Source organism: Pyxicephalus adspersus, chromosome 3 (genome assembly GCF_032062135.1).
Source record: "Pyxicephalus adspersus chromosome 3, UCB_Pads_2.0, whole genome shotgun sequence".
Lineage (NCBI taxonomy): Eukaryota > Metazoa > Chordata > Amphibia > Anura > Pyxicephalidae > Pyxicephalus > Pyxicephalus adspersus.
This window is the reverse complement of record NC_092860.1, coordinates 126,741,403-126,768,931: the sequence shown is the minus strand read 5'-3', so window position 1 is coordinate 126,768,931 and position 27,529 is coordinate 126,741,403. Positions and strand designations below refer to the sequence as shown.

Here is a 27,529-nt window from a genome sequence, read left to right as displayed (position 1 = left end):
ATATATATATATATTTAAACATTTATACATCTTTATTTTTTATTGTTATTTCTGTGGATAATAGGACTGCTGGAGGTTGGCAAACAGGCACTGGGTCACCTGTAACATAGTTTAAATCAAACCTAAGCAGAAACAGCAATAACAATTACAATGTATAGTGATATTAACGTCAGATAACATATTCCTAAAACAGGAATCATAGAACGGACTTTCACATTCTTGTGTGGCAAATGATGTGTGAAGAACATCTGCCACACTTAGAAAATAACACAAGCCTGTTAACAAGTAATAACATCATTTAGATGTAAAAAATGCTACATGCAAAACACTTTGTGGTGGAAATTCCAAAGCTAAAAATATCTGTTTGGCAAACAATCAAGTTAATAAAATAAATTTTCTCACACACATTTTTTATTCACTGTGTATATATTTTGGTTTTATTGACTAATCAGTGTATCCTAGATACTCTGGCACCTTTCCAAACCTAGTTTTTATGTTACGAGGAAGACATTTGCTGAGTATTTCAGCTATACTGCTAGAATGTAGAACGTGTGTCTGCATTTTGTGGAATTCTTTTAATGCAGGCCCTGCTAAGCATACCCCAGAAGAGGATACAATATTATGAGGAGTATTTATTAAAGTAGAGGATGCTTAATTAGAAAAGAGAAATACTTACATAACCTATAATTCAATTAACTTTGTCACAAACAAAAACTTTTATAATAACTTCTGGTATCTGTAGAAGAAAGCAAAGCTGTTGACCTTGCTGTGTACCTTGGATCTCCCGATTTCTTCTTCTGACCTCACATCACAGTAATAGTGTGGGTGCATAGGAGGAAACCAGTGAAAACTGCAGGGGATCCAGAATAAAAGACACTTCCAGAAGTGTTGGTTTCAAGGAATTCAAGGTACCAGTTCTAGGACATGTAACGTGGCTGTGCAGCACAAACATTATTATTATTAAACAGGATATATATAGTGCCAACATATTATGCAGCGCTGTACATTAAATAGGGGCAAGTGACAGACTAATACAGACAGTGATACAGGAGGAGAGGACCCTGCCCTGAAGAGCTTACAATCTGCACATGGGGAACGTTTATAGCTTTAAGGCAGAATTGTAAAAATATCTGAACAGCTGATTTAATGTGTGTTGTCAACATTAGGCTTGTTTTCATCATCCTAAAAACAATTGACTGTAGAACAGGTAAAGGATATGTCCAGACATGGACCCCTGTTTGCTTTTACTGCATTCTGGGGCTTCTTTAGAGTGATTATGCCCACTTAATGTTACAGGTGACAACTCTTTCAACAGACAGGAAGTGAGGGAAAATCTTTGACTATATCTAAACATAAAAATATATATATACCTACTGTATAACACTAAGTTGTTTATATTTCCTTTTTGTTTCAAAGTTTTAATTGAAATTTTCAAATACAATTAACCATACCATTACACAACAATTATATTTCCTTTTTATTATAAACGTGTGTTTAATAAGTAGATACGTTTTGTTTGGGATAAATTGTAATGATGTGTGTGCTTTCCAAACAATTCATTATGTTTAATAAATACTTTGTTTGGTACATTAGTTACCAAAATTGTACTTTCAATATAATGGAAATTAAAGGATAAGAAGTACCCTCTGTTCTCTGTACAAGGTTTAGTTTGCGTAAAGAATTGAGGCTGTTCACTTTGCAAAATGAATGATAGGTAGGAGGGTGAACCTGTTTTCACTTTGGTTGAGTCATTGGGCCTAATTTATTAAAACTCTTCAAGGCTGAAGAGGATACACTTTTATCAGTGAGCTGGGTGATCCAGCAAACCTGGAATGGATTTCTTCAAAATAAATTTGCTAGCAAATGTTTTGATTCCTGGACCAGATACATTCCAGGTTTGCTGGATCTCCCAGCTTCACTGTTGAAATTGTATCTTCTCCAGCCTTGGAGATCTTTAATAAATCAGGCCCATTAGGTGAACATAGGTTTTTGACAATGTTTAACTACACTCATTGAACATTTTGCAAAATTAAAAGCATGAAGCTTTTATAATTTGTTTATTGAATGTAGTGCAGCAAGTCAAATACCAATATAAACAGCATGCTAGTAAAAAAAAGACACTTAATAAAGGAATAATATTATATTTAGTTTAGCCTCTATTCTCCATCTAGATAGATTGTAATTTGCACTTTTGTAACTTTGCAACTAATATTGAACAATTTAAAGTAAACAGATGCTTGTATGCAATCAGAAGTCTTTATCATTTGTTATTGAAAAGTTATTAAATAATTCTAGATGTGGGTAAGTAAAGAAAAGAACATTATGTTTTGAACTGCATTAATAAAGATACAAAATAAAGATTTAACAATAATGAAACACGATGGGTTGTAAACCTGCCCATATATATATATATATATATATATATATATATATATATATATATATATATAAAATATATATATATATATATATATATATATATATATAAAAATATATATATATATATATATTCATATATACGCCAAGTTGGGTTAGAGGACTGTTACTTTGGGTGCTACATTCTGTGTGAATTTATACTTCAACATCAACAGTGATGTGTCTTCAAACCACCAGCCATACACTCACCAATAACTGGAAACTCTGCAGACATCGAGACATCGATGAACCGTATACGGTACATCTTCCTATGCGGCTATTTTTGCCCATGACATCAACAAAATGCTTTTTTACATTTGTTACTAGGTAGTTTAATTCAATATTATCTCAGCAGCAATTTATACTCGGTAAACATAAAATATAAAGCATTGTACTACTGAATTAGATGTAATGAATTGCCCCAGTGCTAATGTGGATTTTAGTTTCAACAGACTGGTAGTGGTAAACCCTTCCACCTGCCCATTGAAAGAAATCAGACCCCTTCCAATAACCTGTTTACAGATTATAAAATGCTGTTTTGAGGATGCTGGAAAAGTTGACCTTTCCTCCTTTTTCTGCATTTCTGCCTTCAATGTGTTTCTTGCTAAGGCGTTGACCTGAATTGGATTTTGAAGAGGTGTTCTCTAACCAGACAACAAATTCAGTGTTTCCTTTAATATAAATCAGCCCCATATTGTAAAGTGCAATTGTTTACCAAAGCACTTAGACTAGGCTTAGTAGTTTGTTATAGACATACTAACAAACAAATGGTGTTCCATATCTTTTACATAGCTTTACTTTGCAAAGGTATTCACTTATTTTATTCCACTATGTATTTTAAAATATATGGGGCAAACATTTAGGCTTGAAGAAACATGTACTTCGGGGGTCTTTACATTTTTTTCCTTAATTGGAAATTTAGGTTTGGAAGCATTCTGTAAATATTTAATTTTCTGACTAATGGTCAGTTGTTGTGATCAGGCAGGTCCTTTATTACAGAAGGGACATGCGGCCTTTCTGCAATAAAATAACCTTACTTGTCTGGTTGCAATTTTTTAAATACACTCACCCATCCCCGTTTTGTTGTGGACACCGTCATCTTTTTTCTTCTTCTCTTCCTGGTTACGATCTTTGACCATATTGATTGGCCAGGATGGATGAAAAAGACAACAATCAGACAGTTAAATATGTTTTATTGCAGAAGGGACTTTTAAGAGTTGTAATAAAGGACCTGCCTGACCGCAAATTTTCAAAGTGAAACTTTAGGTCTGTTTTAATATAAGTAGAAGATTTGTGTTTTATATACAAAAAGCACATTGCAAACCAATACCAATAGTGTAACAGAACATACCAGTTTGTGGTCCTCTAAAACTTTATGTGCAGCAGTGTGACCTATTGGAATTTCCTGTTTTAGCAGAAAAGTATTCTTAGATAATTTTACTAAATGTTTTGTTAAAATAAATTGTTTTTGGTCTAGGTTACTCTGGCCTTCATATTTCCGCTATTAATATCAAAAAAGACAAAGAGAAAGGACATGCTAGTTATGAGAGATGGGTCATGCTAAGTTATCTTCATTAATGTAGCAAGTTAGAGGATAGAAACAGAATTTCCACTTGTCAAATGTACTTCAGTGCTCTTGCCCAAACAAGGAACATCTGTGTGCCTCTTCTTCTTTCACTGTCTATTTACAGGCTGGGGAAGGCACAAGACCTGCTAGTTGTACTTGACTTAAAATCAGGTTCCCTGGCATGCCAAAAGGGTCGACTGTGCACATCTAATGAACAGAAATAGGCATAATTCCTTTAGCAGGGCAAACAGATCCTGTATTGAGTATGTGCTTTTAATAAAATATATTGTTGCTTCAAAGTATTTTATTCAAATTTATAGATCTGCTATTGTGTCTTATTATTTTAGAAACCTTGTTTCTATCTAGAGATTGTAGATATCTAGAAAATATGTACCCATTCATGAATACTTTTCACCTTCTGATACATTTATAACTACGGATCTATATCACTGCCACAATAGTCAAGTAGAGACATATTTAGATCTGTATATACCGTAATGGCACCCAATGGCTAGCACCTTGGGGGTCAACACCAAGTCATGTCCAAATATACAGTTTGTGCAAACATTTCCTTTATATTCATTTTCTCTTCACCTCATGATCTTTGTGCTTGTATTGTACAAGAAAACTAAAGGGGTAATTGAATGCAGGGAGGGTGAGAAAAGTTAGCAGGTATAGTTCAAGAAAACGTGTGTCTGGGCAACATTGTGTTTAACTACAGTTCTGTGCATATTGTTTGGTGAGGTGTGCCAGCTTGCATGACCTTAATGTAGAGCAAAGACAGAGTAGATTTTGGTGCTGCATTATAAAGTTAGCAGAGAGAGAGGGCTAATCGTAGACCACTGGGAAAAGAGGTGCAGCTGGAGAAGATTGTGGTTTATGAGAGATGATAGAGGATGCAGCATGGCAAGAGCACATTGATTTGATGGAATGGGCAGGTAGAAGAGGCAAAATGGCAACCGAAGGAAGGAAACTAAATCATAGGAAGAGGATACAAAATTAGTTATTTAGGGACAGGGAGAAGTGAAAAATATGAGTCAGAGGTCAGATAATTATGGAAGGTGGAAATTGAGAAGCAGTGGTATCTGACTATATATTGGAGCTTGATGCTAAGCATACCCCTAAGTAATAGAAATATTTATCGAGAAGGATTTTAGTTCACATTAAATGAGCAGCCATAACACTCTTGCTCCATAAAAACAGTACATTAAGTGAGAAGTTTCACTCTTCAACAGAAAATACTGTATATCATCAAATGAAAATAAAGTAAAAAAGATATTGTAGCCCCACATTTTAGGACTAGCAAATTGGAAATAATAATATCTGTGTTTTATTTAGATACAATTTAACTATAATGTAATCCTTTATTAAAAAACACAGAAAACATGTTGAGATTGGCCAAAAACATATACTATTAAAAGTAAATTACTAGTCTGTAATGTGTAATGTCAATATGTGTTCTTTCGCACACACAGATGTAACAAAATATCCAGATGGGATTAAATATTATTTTAGGATTAGTTTTATTTCTGAAATTTTTTGCTTTGTGGGTAAATCAGTAATATACAGTAATAACATTCAGATGTCTAGTTGGATTTGCTAGTTTCAGTAATGATCAGTTGTACTGTATTTAATGACAACAGATAACAGGAAAACAGTTTCCATTTCAGTGATTCATCTCTTCTGGCTGTTAAATGTCAGCTGCCCAGCAGTGTGGAATAACTGTTTTTGTAATAATGTTCACAAAAGAACACATAATCTATGTTCTTTGAAACCTGCAATAACACCAACACAATGTTTTTGTGTTACCACAGTTTTGTCCACGATTCCATGTATTTAAAGAATAGTAATAAAGCGTATGAGTTGCCAAAATTTCTATTTTCTATATGGAATGAGAAGGGTTAAAATGGAACTAAAGAACAGCAAAACTTACTATAAAACATATCTCCCAACTGCTTATTGACCATTTTTAAACTTTATTTTTAAACAGGATTTATATAGCGCCAACATATTACGCAGCGCTGTACAATAAAGAGGGTTTTACTGATATTATGTACCTTTTTATCAAAGTGATGTCTGTGTAAACAACACAATTCCACCTTTTAATTGTACAATAGTTATGTAGCAACCATTATGCATGGTTAGGTCCTGTTCAGGGCTGTACAAGTGAGAAAAAAAAACATTTCCCCTGCTCTCTATGCACCAAAGAAACATTATCTTTACAGCAGGGGTCTGATTACAGATGACAATTTAGGTCAGGGCAGGATATGCAAAGAAATAAAAACAACTCAATTTAACCATTTCAGGTACTTAAAGGGTATACAGGAGTTTGTACCTAGAAGTAATAATGGTGTGGCAAATCTATTAAAATTTTCACTTTAGTTCCCCTTTAAAACCACTTTTTTTTCATTCATTTATTTTTTTAAACATACCTGGCCGGTGGCCTGTGGAAATGTTAGTAGTTGAATTGAGCTTGCTGTACCAATGTAATTAAACTTAATTAATTAAGCAAACCCTTAATTGGCTGCTGTAGTTCACCTGCTGATGTTTAGGCACTGCAGGGGCTTTAGGGCACTGCAGAGTTATAGGGGTCAGCGGGAGGAATCAAAGTTACTAATGGAAGTGATGAAGAGAAGAAGGATAAAGCTGTTTTCTTTAGAAGTTGGTGCTTTTGTAAGTTCATTGACCCCTGATAGGTTCACTTTAATGTACAGTGATATGCTGCTTTAAATCACTTGAATCAAAATGAAGCAATGCAAATTGTGAATGGGCCCAAAATATTAGCATTACTTCAGTTAGTTATCTTTTATTTACCCCCGCTTCTTTCCTCTTTAGATTTTTAAATTTTCCTTGAAGTTTTATACTGACCAGTTGACGCTCCTTCTAGATCCATTGTACTTTGCAAATGGGGGTGCATGATAGACAATTTTTCCTTCAGAATATAGTGAAATTGATTTGCATATGGCATTATAAAAGAATGAATATGTTTTTTTACACATGATCAGAAGAAGTGTGAAATCTGCTGGGAAAATTGATAATGGAGGCTGTGATGCACATCCAGCATGGACAGATGGTAGAAGGGATAGGACCTTGGACAAGTTTCTATTACTTTGTGTTTACCTATTTAGGACTTTAATCTGAATTCTTGTGTGGGCATAAGACATGAGACAATGACCCTGATTTATGAAAGCTCTCCAAGGCTGGAGAGAATACACTTTCATCAGGGAAGTTGGGTGATTCAGCAAACCTGGAATGGATCTGGTCCAGGATTCAAAACATTTGCTAGGAAATAGCAAATGATTTTTAAAAATCCATTCCACGTTTTCTGGATCACCCAGTTCACTTCTGAAATTGTATTCTCTCCAGCCTTGGAGAGCTTTCATAAATCAGGGCCAATATCTGTAAACCAAACCTGTACTTCATTTAAGATATAGGTAGCATTTCTTGTATTTCTTTTAGTACAGTTTCCTTGAACATTACATTTTCAAGAGTGTAACTATAGCAATATGTAACTTACTATGTAGGGCTGGGTACACAGGTGCAATAATTGTCGTAGGAAAGGATCTTTCATGATCCTTTCCAATGACAAAAGACTGCACAATGCTCTATTGAGAGGCAAGGGGGAGAACGACCGGGCGCCACCCTGCTGCGCTCTCTCACCTTCACTTTCATTATGGGCGTTCCTTGTCTGTCGTCTGTGGATCCGCCACGTCCAAAATCAGTCCTGAGGAGATCATCGGACGAGAATCATCCGACGTGTGTCAGTAGCCAAATCAGGCCATGCAACTCCTAGGGAACCTGGAAGTGCATTACCAGGATTTGGTAGGAAATCACTAGAATATTTGAGATCAGTTAAACAGGTGAAATACAGTTAAACAGCTAAATATTAAAAAAAAATATTTTGGGGTGCTATCACACAGTTATAGCCCTCATCACTGCATTTTTAAGAAAATGTTGATATTCACTGCTCAAGTTACCAGGAACTTATGGTGTTTTTAAGGTTCTTTTTTACAGTCTATTCTATTTACTGAGCAAAGGACAAAGTCTGTCCATAGATGATATGTCTATTCTGGAAGGCTTCAAGATAAAGACAGGTAATAGACACTCCATCCCCAGGTCAGGGAAAAGAAGGATTTCCCTAGACCAGGGGTCTGCAACCTGCGGCTCTTCAGCCTCCTTGTTGTGGCTCCCTTCGGCTGCCGCGGGGAGATCTCTGATGGGGGATCCCCTTCCTCCCAAGACACTGCGGAGGAGGGGGATTCCCTATCCGGTGTTCTAATGAAAAAAAGGAGGATTTCCCAGCAACAAACCAGGCAACGAAAAGGAGGATTTCCCAGCAACAAACCAGGCAACGAAAAGGAGGATTTCCCAGCAACAAACCAGGCAAGAAAAAGGAGGATTTCCCAAGACAGGCAGGGCAGTGAATAGCACGATTTCCCCCAGACAGACTAGATAAGAATGGGTCTGATTTCTCCAAGACAAACTATACAGGGAATTGAAGAATTTCCTACAAACAAACTAGGCAGTGAATAGAAGGACTTCCACCAGAATAAGCTAGACAAGAATTGGAATAGGTGAATTCCCTCCAGACAGACCAGGTTGTTAATAGGAAGGGTGAACTGCTAAGGCTAACAGAGGTCTGTCTGGGACATGAAGATGATCTCTGAAGTAAACATGGATGTTAAAGGGCAAGCTCTGATTTAAAGCTGGTCACTGATTAGATGTGTCCAAATTCAAAAAGATATATTTGATGAAGGAGGGAGGTCCAGATTTGAAAGGAATTGGGTTTTTAGGCGTTCCTAACATAAAGTTGGACACCTGATATGACGTACCTTGTGCTGAATGTTAGGGAGCTTGCCTTGTCAAACATAAGAACTTGGGCCCACAGATCTGTAACTAGAAGACCATTATATTAGAAACATAGTGATACGACATTGATCTTCACAATAGATGTGTCCAACCCCAGTTCATATTTTGAGCATAAACTATTATATTTTAGGAAAAATTAAGGATTCTACAAAAGAATTTATGTAGAAGACATACAATATAATAAAAACCTTGACATTTTATTTACAAATAATAAAACAAGTATACAAAACCATAATTTACATAACATTTTGTTCCTTTTGAGTTGTCATATCAACTTAGCATCCAATCCAGCAATATAACCATAAGTAAACTAATATCCTGAGAAACTTATAAGATCATACTGCTCAATAAAGTGAGTAGGCTACTCAATAAACATATCCATTAAACATCCTTTGTCTTTGAATCTCAAATGTCTCCTAATCAAACAAAGTTGCTCACCCCCTAGTGAGTTGGCTTACATTCATTGGTGCATGGTGTCTCACACTAGAAGACCCTGGTGTAAATTTGCTATAGAAGGGGGTCCCATGGATCTGTAGTTACACCTCTAGAGTTTAAGATTATCAGAAAATAGGAGGATTTTACTCACACAACTAGGGCAAGAAATAGAGGAATTTTATTAGAGCAGAAGTAAAATGTATTAACAGATATAAGGTCAAGAATGTTGGTCGAGGGGAGTTTATTATACCTGCATACTTGAAAATAAATACTTTTTTCAGGCCTCAGTTGTCAAGTTCTGCATCTGTTCAGCTAACTTTGTATGTGTTTACTGAAAATAATTACTGTTTACTGCCAAAATAAAATTTTCCTAATTATATTTAAAGATCAGTAGCTGTGCAGGTGCCATAACAGATGGCGGCCTCCCAGTCATAATGTAAATTCATGTATGATCATTACAGGAAGAACTTGTGTTTAGAAATAAACATTCTTTTATTTAAATTAAATGGTGTCTTGCATCAAATAGACCTAATTTGGTTGCATACTATTACTACATCAAACTAACAAAGGCAAACATGTACTCGCATGTACGGTATGCTGAGGGCACCTACGTTTCCACATACAGTACATTATATTTTAGCAATTTCTTTTACTGTTTAAGGATTACAGTGTGAGTGGTAGAGTCCACTTTACCTGGGTATACAGTTTACCTGGATTTGTGATTTATGTAGTTAAACACAAAGAAAAAAAACAATGAAAAATAAATACAATGCCTGTGGCAATCATTAGATCTGACATATTTGCAAAATAGGTGAATGTGATGTTTGCTACAATATGTTGACAAAAAAAAATTGCTTATTGCATGATTTCCTAGACTAAAAATGCTTGCCTGCTAATGTGAGTTTCAGTTCAGTTCACTTTCAGTGTGTGTAGCCATGCAAGATTTTTTATTTTAGAAAACAAGACAAAATTATTTAGCAATCTCACAGGAATACAGAATGTTAGTACCTGTAGACAAGCACAAAATAAATGGCACTGAAATCCATTGCCACAACACACATCACCACCAAGTGTAACTGGGCCTTTAATGATGTCAGACATCTCCTTTTTCAAATATATGATCAATGATATTATTGTAAATAAATAGTACAAGGTTGCCTAAAAAAAACTATCTATCTATAAGTTTACATATCAAATACAATTATTAAACAGTGACGTTACAGTTTAAATTAGTGAAGATTTCTGTAAAGAATTAAGTTCTTGTATGTACTATATATTATGTTATATTATGTTCTTGTATGTATGTTTGTCCAACTATATTATATATTATTTTTAGTAGTATGGTAATTGTAATTCAAGATACAATCCACCTGATGAGATTTTGTCATCTCCAAAAATAAAAAATACACTGTTAAAATGCAAATTCCTTTGCTTGCAACATATATTAAAATTAAGAATGCTACTTGTCAATTACAAACAATATTTGTAGGTTACACAAAAAAATAAGGGTCACGTAGTTCAAATAGTAATTGACCCACAAGGATACTAATCGTAAAATTCTCAAATACAAAGGGCCTGATTTATTATATCTCTTCAAGACTGATGAAGATAGGGTATTAAGGGAGAATCTGGTTGATTCAGCATACCTGAAATGGAGTTTCTAAAAATAATTTGCTTTAGTTGGCAAATGTTTCCAATTCTGCATAGGATCCATTCCAGGTTTGCAGAATCACCAAGGTTTACCTATAATAAATAGTCTATATCTTCTGGTCTTGGAGAGCTTTAATAATTCAGGTTCTAAATGTCCTCAATATGTGTTAGGGGCAAAGGATCCATGGAGTAACACAACAGGTTTCACAGTTATAACAAAAGATGCTATTCATTAAAGTACTTGTACAAACCGTAATCAAACCCCAACTCACAGCAAGACAAATTCTTTGGAGGAACCGAAAGGTAAGTATGATTAAATACAACAGGAACCAAATGCACCCTAATGTCATGGGGGAAAGAGACACCTGGTCCATCAGCTTTAACTGTTGTGAATGAAGGTACTACTACTACTATACTAATATTCTCCCTTGTGATTCTTTGACACATTGCCTTCAAAGTTTTTTGAGTGTAAAAACAATATTTTGGGTTCTTCTTTTTTTTTTCTCTTCATTTTTTCTTGTTTAAATGTGGTCATCAAGATAAAGAGAGAGAGAACCAATAATTTTAGACAGCTGGTTTGCTTGCAGACACATGCAAAGTTTCTCTGAAGGTTGTGATGTAGGTTTTACTTGTGCTTCCTTAAGGCAGATCTTTTTGGTTAGTTGTGTCATATTAGCATTGCCTCATTGGCTGCATGTTAGGTGGATCTTGCTTTTGTTTCATGTAAGTTCCGGTTGAAGACATTGTTTGGCGTTGCTGGATACAGAGAGAGCAGGCTGTCAATGTGTATTTTGGTAAGTGCTGATTTCCCTTTTATACTAAAGATACAGATGTACATTTTCCTGCTTATACACAGACTTATTTAGTATCCCAGTACAATCTGCAATGACTAGTTACACGATTCAGTAATTAACATCAATCACATTTTAGTTTATGGAAGTCATATTAAACATTTGTAACTGATACCATTATTTTGGATGTAGATATTGTATGTATTGTACTGATTTATTAGATAAGCCCAATGATAAAATGTAACATATACCAATCTCTGTATTAGTTCTTATCACCATTTTTATGATTGCATTGTATCCTCTGTTCTTGGGGAAGACCGACATAATGATCCACCGCTTTCCGAAAATTTCCAAATCTGATCTAACACATTCTGCTTCTGCATCTTTATTTTATATTTATTTAACCTTACTTACATTTGTTGGTAATTTTGCAATGACACAAGGTTGGAACTGGGGTAACAATGAGAGAACTAGATAACACAGATCAAAAGTGCATAAAAACATGATCATAGCTAATTTAGCACCACGTTATGTTAAAAGATATGAAATTGCTGCTTTAACCTTTAAAATACATTGTATTTATATATTGGATATAAACCAATCAAGCAAAAAACACAGCTGTATCCGTTAACTTACATGGATATTTGGTTCTGCTTTGCACATCTTTATGGATATAGCATATTATTACTGGGGTTGCAGAAAATCTTTTTTTTATACTTGTAAAAGAATACGGTTTTTAAACACTACTAGAAATGAGAAAATGCTGAAAAAGAGAAACAACCTCTGCCCTCCCCCCTTCCCCAATTTATGTAACTATTCATAATGGGAGTAAAGATCAATGCACCTGCAGTGGACAAACCACCATGCAGCTATACAACTTAATTGTATAGAGAAAACCATCAACCGTTGCCTAAAAACGGCTGCATATCAAGCAGAAAGAACAATATGACTAAGGTAAAGTAAGTAAATGTCCGTATATTGAAGAAAATAAACCATAGATTCATGTTACTTATCTCAATATCAAGATGTGACTTACTACATTGGGCTAAGAGTTTAGGATAAATGCACTAATTTGAGTTCTTTACAGATTATGTAGAGTGGATTTTTCACAATGAAAGTTTGTGGTTCAAGTGGTTCAAGACCCATTATTGGCTTACTTACATTTTTTTAAATGTGTTTGAGTGGCTTAGATTCCTTGTTTGGCCTTTACCAAGATCACAAATTTGGTAGCCATTTTTCTCCAGTTTCAATGGGTCAATCTCAAATAAAATCAATAGAGATGTGCTGACAGATAATCTTCAATATTTAAGGAATTCTTATTCTTATATGCATTAGCACTGAAAACTAATCAGAACTCACTCTATTGAGGTCAAGATGTATTCAAATTAGTTGATCTGGGTTACTGCAATTATAAAGAACTGAGGCAGAATAATTTTTTTTGGTAGCCCAGGATTTGACTACATACATCAATTTGTGGTGTTAATGCTGCAGAGTAGTTTTAAGAAACTTGCTTAAGGTGCTATTTGTTCTGAATTTAGATAAAGTGGGGCTCTACCCTAACTAATTTAGAACAACCAATGGTGACAGCTTTGCCCATTACAGACCCACAACTTTTCATTTTTCTTTAACTTGGAAGACATTAGACATCAGCACCATTTCAGTAGGTGGAAAAAGTATAATACCTTTTTTTTGGACACAGATATTTATTAACTACAAAAACTTCCAAGATTTGTGTCATTCATTCTTTAAATTTTAACTTTGATTTTCCAAATTTTAAGAAATGATACTTGAATTTGTTGTATTATTTACCACATATCCGACCAAATATAAAGCATCCAGTAGTAGGTACTTAATAGATGAAGTTTTATCATTTCCAGAAGACAACCCCTTTTTCAAAAAGCTCCCATTTAGGTGAGTTGCCCTTTAAATTAACAAAAATTCAAAAAGTAGCTTCCTGCTTACCTGATAAAAGCTCTCCAAACTAGGTTTATTCTTTAAAAAACTTTTTGTTGCAGAATTTAGGGTTTGTAAAGTGCTCTTCCATCTTGACACTATAGTTATATTAAATTGGATGTAAACCGCGACTAAATGGCATTTATCGGTAGTTTGTTTAGGTGTTGTATGTAATAAATAACTACTTTTTTCTATTAATAAAACACAAGAAGACATGTTTCAAGCAAATGAGCAAAACAAAACAAAAACAAAATAATAAGTGCAAATTGGGCTGTCTTCAGTCTGCAATGTTTTGCGCACTTGCATTATTTTGTATGCACTTGTATTTGCAGCCTCCGTGTCTGCAATTTTGCACAGGTCTACAAAAGGGGCAGATTTGTATTCTACACAAACAGATGCACAATTGTCAGGTCACCAGGGCAGATTTTCCTTTTGCACAAACAGATGTATAATTGGCAGGTGATCAGGGGCAGATCATTAATATATATACTATCATTCACAGTAATATGTTAAAGAGACATTGTCAAGAATTAATGATTTAGGCTGCCATTTATTTTATTTTATTATTCATATTGCTTCTGTATAGCCTATGGTGAATATGCCTGCATAAAATAACTACTTGTCATCTTCAACAAAAGTGTGTTTGATAGTTTAACAACCCAGGCAAACGTTTTCACCCTATGACAACAGATTCTACAAAAGAGACAATAATAACAGGATTACCAGCTAATATTTTATTAAACAGTTTTAGTGATTTTCCTAATTATAATATACTCAAGGAAAATTGATATCTTCTTCTTCATTGTCATTTTGTTCTTAATATTATTATACTGGTATGGAACTACATAAATTACAATATTTTTTTTTTTTGCTAGTCTACTTTTAACTAGTTCTTTACACCTAACTTTAAAATGTAAAACTTTCTGAAACTTTAAAAAATGAGCCTTAATTTTATGGGGAAATGGACAAACATATACGAAGAAGTTGTTTATTTTCAAACATTACCATAGAGAAGTGGTAAAATTGAATTTCTTTTTTCACTTACATTTTTTAAGTTCTAAATAATGCCCCTGTAGGCGTAGCTGCCCATGAAATCATACTGATGCATGTGTTTTCCACACATGAAGTATCAACAGTCACTTAAAAATATATTTCCTCATGTTGAATCCCTTTTAAAAAAACCCTACGGTACAGGGTAATACTTGTTGATGTAACAGAATAGCACAGATCCTCTTTTGTACTGAGAACACAGAAAATTATTGTGGTCAGTGTTGTCAGCCATGCCAGTATTTGTTTATTGAACTACATAGATGCACCCCCCAGTCTGATGCAATTTATAAGCTAAATCATTTGTAGTCCCAAGTTAAAGTCTTGTACAATTGTCAAACATCAGATTTATATTGCTGGAAACCATATTTTGTAATAATTTCTAGTGACACATTTGTACACACAGTGCTGCTGTGTTCTATGGAGAGGAGAAAGGATAGGACGAGCGAGCGGAACCCCTCTGTGCTCTCCCTCTTAGGGAAGTACAGTGATTGTTCCTGATCAATCACTCATCAATCTTTCATGGCAGACTGATGATTGATATCAGGGGACTGCTGTACACGTCAGGGTTTTGCCTGAGATGTGCACAACTGTTTTTCTTGGGTGTCAATTATCTGGTGTGTTTATGTCGCGTAAGACCTAAGAAAGCTGATCTACCTGACATAAGTGTGTACAACAAACATGACAGGTCAGCTTAGCTTTTGGTATATTTTGGTAAATATAACTAAGCAGAAAATTGGTGGTGAATGGTGTGCATTATCCATCTCAGAATGCTGGCTATTAGAATTTACCATTGGGCAAAAGTTAAAACAACTGACTGATATACCATATTTATGAACGTCATACACAAGCACTATTCTAGCAATCCGAGGTTCATCTAATCTGCTTTCAATAGAAATGAGGATTGTAAGACTACAGGCAAATCAAACTCTAACAGTCATTTTTGTTATCAAAATTAGGTTGAAATTGTAAGAAAATTACCAGTGTATGACCAGCATCACTCTGCTTCCCTGGACACAAGTTACCACATGACTCATTTTAATGTATGTTGGGTTAGTCAAACCACATTTTTAAGCATGGCATTTTCACTTCTCCATGATGATATTTTTCACTGCAAAACACTTCCTAAATCTATATTTGTCTAGGTAATAAACATTCAGATTTATTCCATATAAAAGGGAAATGTCAGAAAACTAATTACAAAGTTATATCAAATAAGGGAGGAAAAAACACAGGCTTTTGTATGTAATATTAGTTTAAAAGCAGATGTATTTTACTTAAAAAATATGTTTGACCTTAATTAAACATAGTCCTGCTATGCTAATTCCTCAACTAAACATAGTCCTCCTATGCTAGTTAGTATCAAATGAGCCCGTGTTTAACATAGAGTAACAGAGTAACTTTTAGAAATTGTATTTCGATTACGGATGTGTTTCGCCCAAGATGCTTCTTCAGGGGATTTAGAGAGGAGAGTTCAAGGTTGACTGCAATTATAAAGGTGTTTAATAGGTTTGGTGGTAATTTCTGTTGGAATGATAGCAGTTGCTTCTTACTTATTAGATATTTGGAGGTACAGTAGAGATCTCCACTTATATATCAAGACCTTCCTAGATATCAGTGGGAGAACATTTTAGTAATTTGTTGTGGATGTATTGTTGATAATCTAAAATACAAGTTTGATAAATGGTAATATCTGGGCCCTTAAAACTCACACAGTGTTAATTGAGAAGGAACAAGTCTATCTTGGGGATATATATTTTAAATATGGGAGCTAAAAGGTAAAAATTGCATATTATTTTTTCATTGGTGGATAGTTGAAAAAACGGGATGTCGGCAGCCAGCCTTAAAAGTACATTACAAAGTTATAACAAATATATTTGAACTGTGATGTCTGCCAAAAGAGTATTATTTTTACTTTCAGACAGTCCTGTTATTTATACATTGCTATGACACAGTCGGCTAGGGGGCACAACTAGTTCTGATTGACATAACTAGCGTCCATTCCAGAAATCACATTGACACTACCTGAATGTCTGCAAAACTTAGATTGCTAGTTAGGGAGCAGCAATGGAAAAACACATCACTGGCCCGGCAATAATGGCATGGTGGTGCTGCAGGATAAATTGTGCATTGTGGGCAGCACACTGGCTCAGAGGTTAGTACCCTGGCCTTTGCAGGTTTCAATCTTGGCCAGGGCCATGGGCATGGAGTTTGCAGGTCCTCCCTATAATTGGGTGGGTTCCATCTGGGTACTCTGATTTCCTCCCACATTCCAAAAAAACATGCAGTTAGGTTAATTGGCCTAATTATTTTTGCCCGAAGTTGACCTTAGACTGTATTAATGGCAAATGACCATGGTAGGGACTTTAGATTGTGAACCCTCTTGGAGGAAAGTTAGTTACATGACTATGGACTTTGTAAAGCACTGCGTAATATGTCGGTGCTAAAAAACTAGTTATCTGAACAATAAGTGGTTAGGGCATCCCTGGGTTCAAATCTCATATAAAGCAAACACATAACATTTCCAATAACCAGAAATTGTTAGTTCCATATATCCATCAATATAAGGGTAAGCCTCAGAGCCAACATCATGTCCAGTTCCATTCTGGTACAGATGCTCCTTGCTTAACGACTAGCTTCTGTTCCTGTGACCTGGTCCTTAAGCAATTTTGTTGTTAGGTGAAGAGGATAGGATATGAAAAAGACAGAGGGACCCCAGAAGACTGAAGAGAAGACGCTGTGTGGATGTATATTGTACAGTTTTGTACTACTCGTCAGAGAAGCTGGTTGTAAGTGCGGCCAGTCGGATAAGTCGTAAAATGAGGAATACAGGTAGCAGAAGCTAAAAGCATCCAAACTATGTAAAGAATACAATTACAATGGAAATGAATGGGAAACTCAAGAGTGAACCTACCTGAAGCTGCCCATGGGTCAAGAACTTTAACTAAATATGATGTAGTTAGAAGCAGGAGATGACAAACATGAAAATTGTATACAAAAGTTAGGAGGTTTTAGGGTTACACGCTGGGTTCATATGAGTTTTCAATCTTGTAAACTCCTCATATGCAGGTTATTAGCTTGATTGAATTTGAGTGAATCACTATTTTTCTTACAGTGAATTGGTCTGCTATTTTAATTGCCTATCCCCCTTCTTGACATATTGTATTTCTGATACCTACTGATCATTCAGTCTAGACTAAGTCAGCAGTGGGGTTCCCAGGCTCCAGTATGTGCACTATGTAACTTATACCACCTTACTGAATTTATCCCTCAAATCACGGGTGTCTCTAGACACATGCCTACCCTGCCTAGTGGTAAATCCAGTCTTATGGGTTTCCTAGCAGTTGTTGTGCCATTGTACACATTCTGTGACTCATGCACAGTACTTAATCCCATCAAGATGCCAGGTGCCAGGGAAAATAAATCTGCTCCACACATGTGCAGGAAATTACAACATCAATTGGTTACCCAATGGCACAACAGGATCACCAGCAACCTGCACAAAGGTCAGTTAATACGATTGGGGTTTCAGATGAATTGATAAGGGGAAGATGTGTATACCTGCATATTATAGCACTGACCCTACAAACACTTCTGATTTCAACCACATTTACTGCTTAGGCGTAATAATAATTGAATGATTACAGCCAAATTAGTGAACAAGTAATGTGTTTTTTAACAAAAATTCTTAGTAGGCTGATAATTTATATAATTTACCTATCAACAGATAACTCGGAATATGTCTTGCCCATTTGGCAGGATTGCAGCCTCTTGCTATTCAGTCTGTGTAATAGTCTTTCTCTTTCCTGCATACACTGAATCTTAAACTGATGATCTATGTAACAGTTTGTAAAATTTGCTTTCGATCTACCAACAACAACAATGTAATACAAGGATCTCCCTGCCAGGGTACAATTGAATAGATTACTAAATTAGTTTCTCATAACTTTTTTGGTAAATGTACTGATTAACTTGTAGTTATAATAAAAAACAAGGTGAGAACCTCTGAGATTACACAGGCAGGGAGCTCATGACACAGGGCAGTTTGGTATTTTTTCGCTTCTGTTTCAATTATAATACAACACTTTTAATGATATACCTAACAGACCAAAATAGAGCATAGAGGAGACATTAATTGCTAGGGATTATACATACTTTTAGTTTCAAAGCAAAATCATCCATAAACAAGAGTACATGTTTTTTAATCAATTTTACAAATTGGAAACAAGAAACATGGTCCTCTAGATATAGTTCATTTCTGTGGGTAGAGGAGAGGATACTTACTTTGAAAGTTTAAAACTAGTTTGGCAGGATTTTTGTTATTGCCCCACTCATTTATCAAATATTTTATAAAATGAAATCAGAAGCAATACACACATGGGTATACTCACTCATAGTGGAGTGTGATAAAGGGAAGTAGCTATTTCAAGCATGCAGTAATGGATAATCCATGTTTTGTATTCATACTTGTATAATTCATATTTTTATATATTTTACAATTTAGTAAATCAAGCTCATAAAGTACATTTCTTCCCTGTGCACAAATGAATCTGCATCCTCGGTCATCTGGTCATCTGTTACAAATACAAATGGCTTAGTTAAAGAGTATCCAATGTTACGTTGATACGGTTATGTTATATGCAATCCAGTCACGAGCTTGCAATACCTATTAATACTCATCTTATTCACTAACCTAAGTGAATATTCTCTCCTCCTGCAATAAGCCAAACCCATAACATACAATAGTTTTCTTTGCTTGTATCATCCTGAGAGTTCATACTTGGTATATCCCTATGCAATAATATACAGGAGGAATATAGTATATAAAGTTGAATAATACAATTAAAATAACCAAAAATACAAAAGAGCGTCTATGAAAAAAAATTGAGTTCTTCAGCCAACAAAACCCAGCAGTCCTGGGGGGTTAGGGGTGGAGTGGAGTGATCATTGGTGTGGTAGTACTTAGGGGGGTGCAGAAGCCAGTCTGCAGAAAGACGCCTGGAGGTATGGGAGGCCAGGAAAGAACAGGAATGGACACACATATGTGTAGCATGATCAATGGCACATCCTAGAAGGTTTCTTTTACATTATACATAGAAAACGCTGGGCCACAGGTAAATTTTTCACCTGTTTTACCTCTCAGAATGATTTTGGCTTTTAATATACTTGTATATGTAAGCAGCTACCAGGAGTAACCAACCAAAAATGAGATTTGCGTAATTGATTGTAATATTCATCTGCATAAGAGTTTGTCTCATGTCCAATGTGTGTTATTTTAAATTCTCATTTCCTGTAGATTCTGATCCCTTTACTACTCTACGCTTTTTTTTCTATGTGTTTGTATGGACGTCATATAAATGAAAAATAGCACACACTGTATATTTTAATTACACATTATATTTACACATTTTGCGGTATATGTGGAGTTAGGCAAGAATGCGACCACTTTGGTGGGGTTGGTCATTATGATCACACATATTAAATGGTAAACTGTCAAGGTTCTGTCTGTGAGCAAAGTCAAAAGTAGAGTGGGACATGCAGGGGAAGTCTGTGCTGGAGACTTAGGGCCTGATTTATTAAAGTTCTCCAAGGCTGGAGAGAATACTCTTTCATTAGTGAAGCTGGGTGATCCTGCAAACCTGGAATGGATCTGGTCCAGGATTCAAAACATTTGCTAGCAAATTACTTTGAAGAAATCCATTGCAGGTTTGCTGGATCACCCAGCTTTACTGATGAAAGTGTATCCCCTCCACCCTTGAAGATTGTTATAAAATCAGGCCCTTAGAAAACATTTAAGCCTTTTCATCTTTTGCTGATTTTGGAGAAATCTGTATTTGCAATTTATTGTTATTTATTATTATATTAAGTTTGCCCTCTATGGGATTGGTCGTTCAGCCATGTTATTGCTCACTGCGTGCCCTTATTACCATTCTGTGTAAGATGGGCTTCATGCCATCACCTACACCCAGGATATCACAAACACATAGAAATGTAAAAACTCTGGTAATGGGTTTTCATGAGGGAGATCATCATTGAATTGATAATATTCATACATATTTTTATTCTTTATATTAGTTTGTTTTTTTAATGATTTTTAATAAATGAAGTTATTTCTTTTATGTTATTTCTAAAATTATTAAAACATTGCTAATTTAGGCCTTTAAAAAGTCCTATTACTCGATTATTCACCCAATTGCAAATTTAATGTTATACTAGTAGACAAACCTGTCATTGTATCACTGAACACTATACTATGTGAACATAACAATACAACAAAGTCCATAGTCATGCCACTAGCTGTCCCTCAAAGGAGCTCACAATCTAATGTCCCTACCATAGTCACATATATTTAATACAGTCCAAGGTCAATTTTAGAGAAAACCAATTAACCTAATTTAGGCTGCATATTTTATTGCTTTGCAAACCTAATATAAACTAATGTAAACTAATTTAATCATCAATGTATTTAAAATATGTCAAATGGTTGTCAACACTACAGCAGTATGCTATGCTGGTTATATAAATCAAATCTTTTTTTTGTTAGTGCAAAAATGTAAACATGTTTATGATCTAAAATCTAATTATTTAACCCTTCATTGAATAAAAATAATTTCCAAATGTAATTGAACCTTGCATTTTTAACTTACAACATTTTCCCCCCTATGACTATAGAAGAGTTTTAATATATATTATCAGTTCTAGTTATTTATTGATTTGGATTTCCCATGCACACAGGACTAATCTGCTTTTAAAGAGCATAAATGAGTAGGGATGCACAGGATGACAGTTTAGCGATAATAATGCAAAAACTTTTTCCTTTTGTACTACAGCTTATTGTAGATTCCATTCACAATGGATGTTTTTCTAATTTTTATTGGCAATGCCCCAGCTGTAAAATAATTAGTAGATTTGGACAGCTTAAAGAAACAGAATTTTTCATACAGCATTTTAATAGTCTAATATTTGAATTTGGCCAAATCTTTTACTCTTGTTGTTTTATAATATAATATTCTAAAGTATGTTACATCTAAGCATCATATTGGATATATTATTACCTGTAACGTATTCAATTTTTTTTTTTTTTCAACAATGCACAATGGAGAAATAGCTTAGGATGTTAGTTTATAATGAACCGTACACAATGGTAGAATATATCGGAATTGATCTAATTTACTAGAGGGAAATTAATGTGAGCAGGGACAGACTGCTATAGTATTCTTACATTCTGGACCCATATATTAGTAATAATACCGAATGCAATGTCTGAATTCACCCTAGGTGTATGTGGTTCTAATTTGCCATTCACAAAAAGGCTCCTTTTCCTAATTTTGTTCTGATGGCACACACAGGAATGCTTCTTTAGTAATATTTTACAAAAAAAAGCAGCAGAAAAACCCACAAACCATGCTCTAGGAGCATAAAAAGGTAGCATACATGAAGATATTTGTAATTGGCACTTCCATTTTAAGCAGCAACAAATAAAATATAATACAGTATGAACTTATTCTTTAATAGCATATCTGCCTATGCATACTGTGTTACCCCCTATACAACAAGTACCTTAAATTCTGTATTTTAGTGTTTATGCCCGTTTATGCACATGTATGATCCTTAACATCAACCCAAAAACAGAAAGATATCACAGGAAAACATTAGATACGCCAATGCATTTTGATGTTTATTCAGATGTTGGATCGTAAACTTCACTTCAAAACACACCTGTTAGTAAATTTACCCTTTAAATTATGTGGGGAGCATTTGCGTATATCTGCAAGTATTGTAAATATTGTAAGGTTTGCATGAGCTTTAATAAATCAAGCCCAGATAAAGTTTTTAAGGCCATATGGATTTTTTATAATTAGAGTAATTCACTGATTTGCATAGGTGTGACCCAACAAGTAATAGATGGAGGCTTCAGAATAATATCTAACTGAAAAATGACTGCAGTCTGTAAAAAGCATTTCAATGAAGGGAGTAAATTTTCACTGCTTGCATGCCATAGTTCAATGCTAAATGACTTTGAATTAAAAGTTGTGCGTGGTATTTTGATTTGGTAAGGAAATTATAGGCCATTTGTTTTTTTCTAACTAATACTATGCAACCTTTAACCTTTACTACAAGATTAATATAGAAAATGTGACCTTTTCATTTTCTGCATAGTAAAGGACATAATTGTACATTTTTCACAAATAGATTTTCCAACGTGATTATGATCATATCAAACCTGATTTTGTCAACCTTTTCTGAAATCATGGCCAGTTTATGTTATGCGGTTAATAATTATTGATAAAACTTGATATACACCCAAACATTTTCTTGCCACTTGCCGTTACAGTGTATCTAAAGCAAAAATATTTTTGTAGAGTTATGTTAATTTTTGCTGTCAATGTCCCTACTGGGAACTCCTACCGGGCACTACTTTGTAAGAAAAAATAACATACCTGCAAATTAAATGAATATAGTGATTACAAACTATTTAAAAAGAGCCACAACTGCAAACTTTCAGATTCAGATTTGAAGTAGAGGATGCGTAAACTCTATAGATCTGCAGAAATGCCGTCACAAGACTGTGAAATCAGTACATATTTTCTTCTTTGTGCTATAAAACTGGTAATGGTACAAAACACAGAATAAAAAAAAATAAACAGAGCAAAAGTTCATATCTTCTCTGTGCTTTAAAGCATACTTAAACCGAAGAACACAAATCAAATATATAGTTCGCAGATGTGGCGGTTGTATTAGTTTTCTTTTTTAGTTTTTTTTATTGTTTCATGTTTTCTGACCTTGCAGTCTAGCCAGCAACACAATACCTATGTTAGGGTGACCACACTGACTGTGCTGTAGTTGTGGTGGAGGAATGAAGCAACCCTTGGACAGCAGTACCTGTGGACCCAATAGATTTAGATGGATTTTTTCTAAAGAAATAACACATTAAAGCCTAACTCCAGATCAAATTTTATAAGCACTTACTGCAACAATAAATTATGTAAAAATAACTTCAATTATCCAATCACAATTACAGATATATTAAGTAAAAAGGAATTAGCTTTTGTGTATGATTGGATAATTGAAGTGAATATTCACATACGTCATCTTTAGTAAAACATTTTGATTCTCTGAGCTCTATATGCCATGTGCAACCCATATACATTTTTTAGATTCCTACTATTTTTTCCAATCTGCACATACAAAGGACTGTCAGACTCATGTGGTTCCTGTGGACAACACAATTTCTTACATTTTTTTTACCTCAGTTTGTGTTGCTAGCCGCTTTTTGCTGTTTATATATTTTTCTATCCTGCACTTTTAAATCATTGCCTATATATGACTGCTTGCTATGTGCAACACTCCTGTATCACTGAAGCTGGTTATACTGTAGACTCTTTGTATAATTTAGATTAACTAAATGTAAGAAGAGGGCCTAAACCTCAATTTGTATTTGTATATATTCAGGGAGACCATTGCATTGTAATGTAATATTACTATTGATAAATCTATAAAGGATTGTAAAATGTGTGCTAAGCCTTAGGCAACTCATAGACCTATGAGAGTGCTCACCAATCTATTTATTCTGTAAGTAGATGAGTAAATGCTAATGTGAAGTTATTGTTTTTCTTCAGACCACTGTGAGCAGATGTATACAGTAAATTAGGGTGCATTAAACCTAAGAGGGCAATTAGACATGATCAAACTCCATTAGTTTATTAAGGCTACTGATCAACAACTATGAATAATCACGTAGTGAAATTTAGCTTAGAATGCAAAAAAAAATTGTTTCCCAGCAAGAAACAGCTTTAGCTAGTCTATTCAGACCTAAGAGAAATTGGTTGTTCAATCTGAAGTATAAACTGAATATCGATAATATATTTTGCACTGAGTTTAATACAGACTGTGTCAATGATGAACACAAAATGTGGCATTGCCAACATGAATTTATTAATCTACCTATTTACAGTATTTGCTTAGTTAGGTATACATTATGCTCTTTGAAGTACACCTGTTACATATTGTTAGCAACGATGCAAAGTTTTGTATGTTAGTTTACAGAACATCATTTAAACTGATTTTTTTTTATTTCCTGCAGAACACAGAGCCTGCAGCTGGGACTTCATAGAAAGAAGCAACTTTCATGATCAACACAAACATGTTTCTATAAAAACACTGCTAAGCCACTTTTGCTTTTTTTGTCAAGTCTCCATGGGACTGTATTGGAGCTAAACCATTGGTAGCAGTCAGCCAATGAACTGCACACTGTAAACTGTGTAGGAAGATGAATGCCATCAAATGTGTTCTGGTGGGTGATGCTGCTGTTGGGAAGACGGCACTTCTTGTTCGGTTTACCTCTGAGACATTTCCAGACTCCTACAGGCCTACAGTCTATGAGAATACAGGGGTGGATGTTTTCATGGACGGGAACCAGATCAGTCTTGGTCTTTGGGACACATCAGGCAATGACGCTTTTAGGAGCATCCGTCCAATTTCATTGCAGCATGCAGACATTGTCCTACTTTGCTTCTCTGTAGCCAACCATACCTCATTTTTGAATATAAGACACAAGTGGATAGCTGAGGTCAAGCAGCATCTGCCTCATATCCCTGTACTGGTTGTGGCCACTCAGACTGACCAAAGGGAGATGAATCACATGCGAGTCCCCTGCATCAGCCCTGAAGATGGTAAGCAGTTAGCACAAGATGTTCGAGCAAAAGGATACTTAGAATGCTCAGCACTCAGCAACCGGGGAGTACCACAAGTGTTTGAACATGCTGTGAGGACTGCCATCAACCAGGCCAAAAAAAGAGCACGACGGAAACGTTTCTCTGTCAATGAGTGCAAAATTATTTGAGTTCCTTGTCACAGGATACATTTCCTCTGCTGTGTACTGTATATAGTAAAATCTAAAATGCTACTGACACAACTCTTCCTAAATATCATATATGTGATGCTGTGCCATCTGGAACTTCTCAACCTTACCATGAATGAATCTGTTTCTTGGCTATGGCACAATTGTTCCTCCGTTTTGCATAGTTTGGAAGATGATAGAACATGGAAACAGAGAGTCATTCTGGTATAGCAGGAACTATTACAAAATTTTAATATACTTTTGTAAAAAAATATTTATTAACTTAAAGTAAATACATCATAATGGAAAGAAAACAGACTAAAATATATCAAGTTTTTAAATGAAGATCATTTTAGTATTTGTTACATTTCCAGCTAAAGTAAGCTCTGCCATGATTCTTAACTGAAGTTGAGTTGGGTTTGAAGCTGTAGTTTCAAGACTTAAACACTGGACTTAAACATTTGTAACTTGGTAATATCATGTTTGGTTTGATTTCTTTTTTTCTATTAATTTCTTTACAGATAAAGTAAAATTCCCCACATGTGAAGACAGATATATGCCAAACCACCATCATGGTACAGTGTAAATGACTGCATGAGTATGGGTAGATCAACATGCATATTTAGTAATGGTGACATTACCTCACTAACAGTATATCTGAGCAATTTTAGGCTACATAAATAACACAATTGTGTCCACTGTACACTGTAATGTTTTTAAACTCTGAACATGTAATCATGTATGGTTATCAATGGGATGCAAGGCAAAAGTCAATCAGAATCTGTGACGAAGAGCACCTGTGTCTGTGTGGACTTTACCAAACTCCAGTTTGTAGAACATACTTACAGGACTTAAAATACTAAATTTATTATAGCTATTTTATTAGGTACAAATAAATGTCAGTTTAATAGCATTGATATTCAGTGAGTATGATATTTATTGAAGAGTTTCAAAACAGGGGGTTTACTACTGCTGTCTACTGTACAAGAGCAGCAAGAATGTAAAAAGTTTACAGCCTGGTCTAGAACTGTGGTTCTAGCCTGGTCTAGAACTGTGATGGTATTTTGTATGATAAAAAGTTTGAATTAGTAATGTACATTGTGCTATATTGAATTTGAACTGTAACATCTTCAGTCACTTTTCTCACTCCCCAGGACAACATCCCAATAGATTTCCACAGCAGAATTCCACTTCCAGAACTGACATGCCAGATGCTAAAACTAAAACCATCACTAAATTCAATATTACGATCCATCAGTAGCAGTGGGAATCACAGACCCCTATTTTGCATCCGGGGTGACACCCTGCAGGAAATTTAACTATGTGTAAAGTGTGTTCACATGATTGGAGCCATGTAGAATTTGATTTGCCATTTAGTTGGTGATGCCTTCCAAGAGCCAAGTTGAGGGGGGAGGAGAGACGTGTGGCAAGTTTTTTGGCTTTACCTAGGTGTTGGTAGACATGAAATGGAAGATTAGATGTTATTAATTGTTATGAGTTATTTCACCACACTGTTCTGCATCTTTATTATATTATTACATTAAACCAAATTAATCTCGAGTATGGTAAAATGTTGAGTTCAATCATTTTGTAATTTAATGTCACTAAAGAATATTTCCAACAAATAAACATGTTCTTTTCTAAAAAAATCTTTTTGAAATTTGTATCTTCATCTGGTTAATCAAATCAGCAACTACGATACGGAGAAAGCAGAAAGCATGTGTGGGGTTTTTAAGGTAGTAATCAATCTCATTAATTATAAACTAATTTTTACCAGTTTTTTAAAATATCAAATTAGGACAGTATTATTTATTTTCTGCACAATTTAAAATGAAGATAAAACATTTCCATCATTATGGTGTATAACTCACGATAAACAGGGGATTACATGATGTAATAATCTCAACGCGCTACACGGAACTCCAGTCTGGTTCTTCAGGAGATATTTTTAGTTGCTTTCCC

General features: G+C 34.8%; 1 protein-coding gene across 3 annotated transcripts in view; it reads left to right on the top strand.

Moving 5' to 3' along the window:
* The window catches only part of RHOH (ras homolog family member H), a 32,205-nt gene extending 4,989 nt beyond the window's left edge, over window positions 1-27,216 (top strand). Inside the window, exons 1-2 of one of the 3 annotated variants that reach the window (XM_072406306.1) lie at window positions 11,626-11,730; window positions 24,812-27,216. In XM_072406306.1, the coding sequence (XP_072262407.1) occupies window positions 24,998-25,570 (573 nt within the window). In that variant the 5' untranslated portion in view covers window positions 11,626-11,730; window positions 24,812-24,997 and the 3' untranslated portion in view covers window positions 25,571-27,216. Of the gene's footprint in view, window positions 1-11,625; window positions 11,731-19,231; window positions 20,178-24,811 lie in introns of those variants that run through there. The other 2 variants (XR_011919987.1, XM_072406305.1) reach the window with 2 other exon arrangements.
* The last annotated feature ends 313 nt before the right edge of the window (window positions 27,217-27,529 follow it).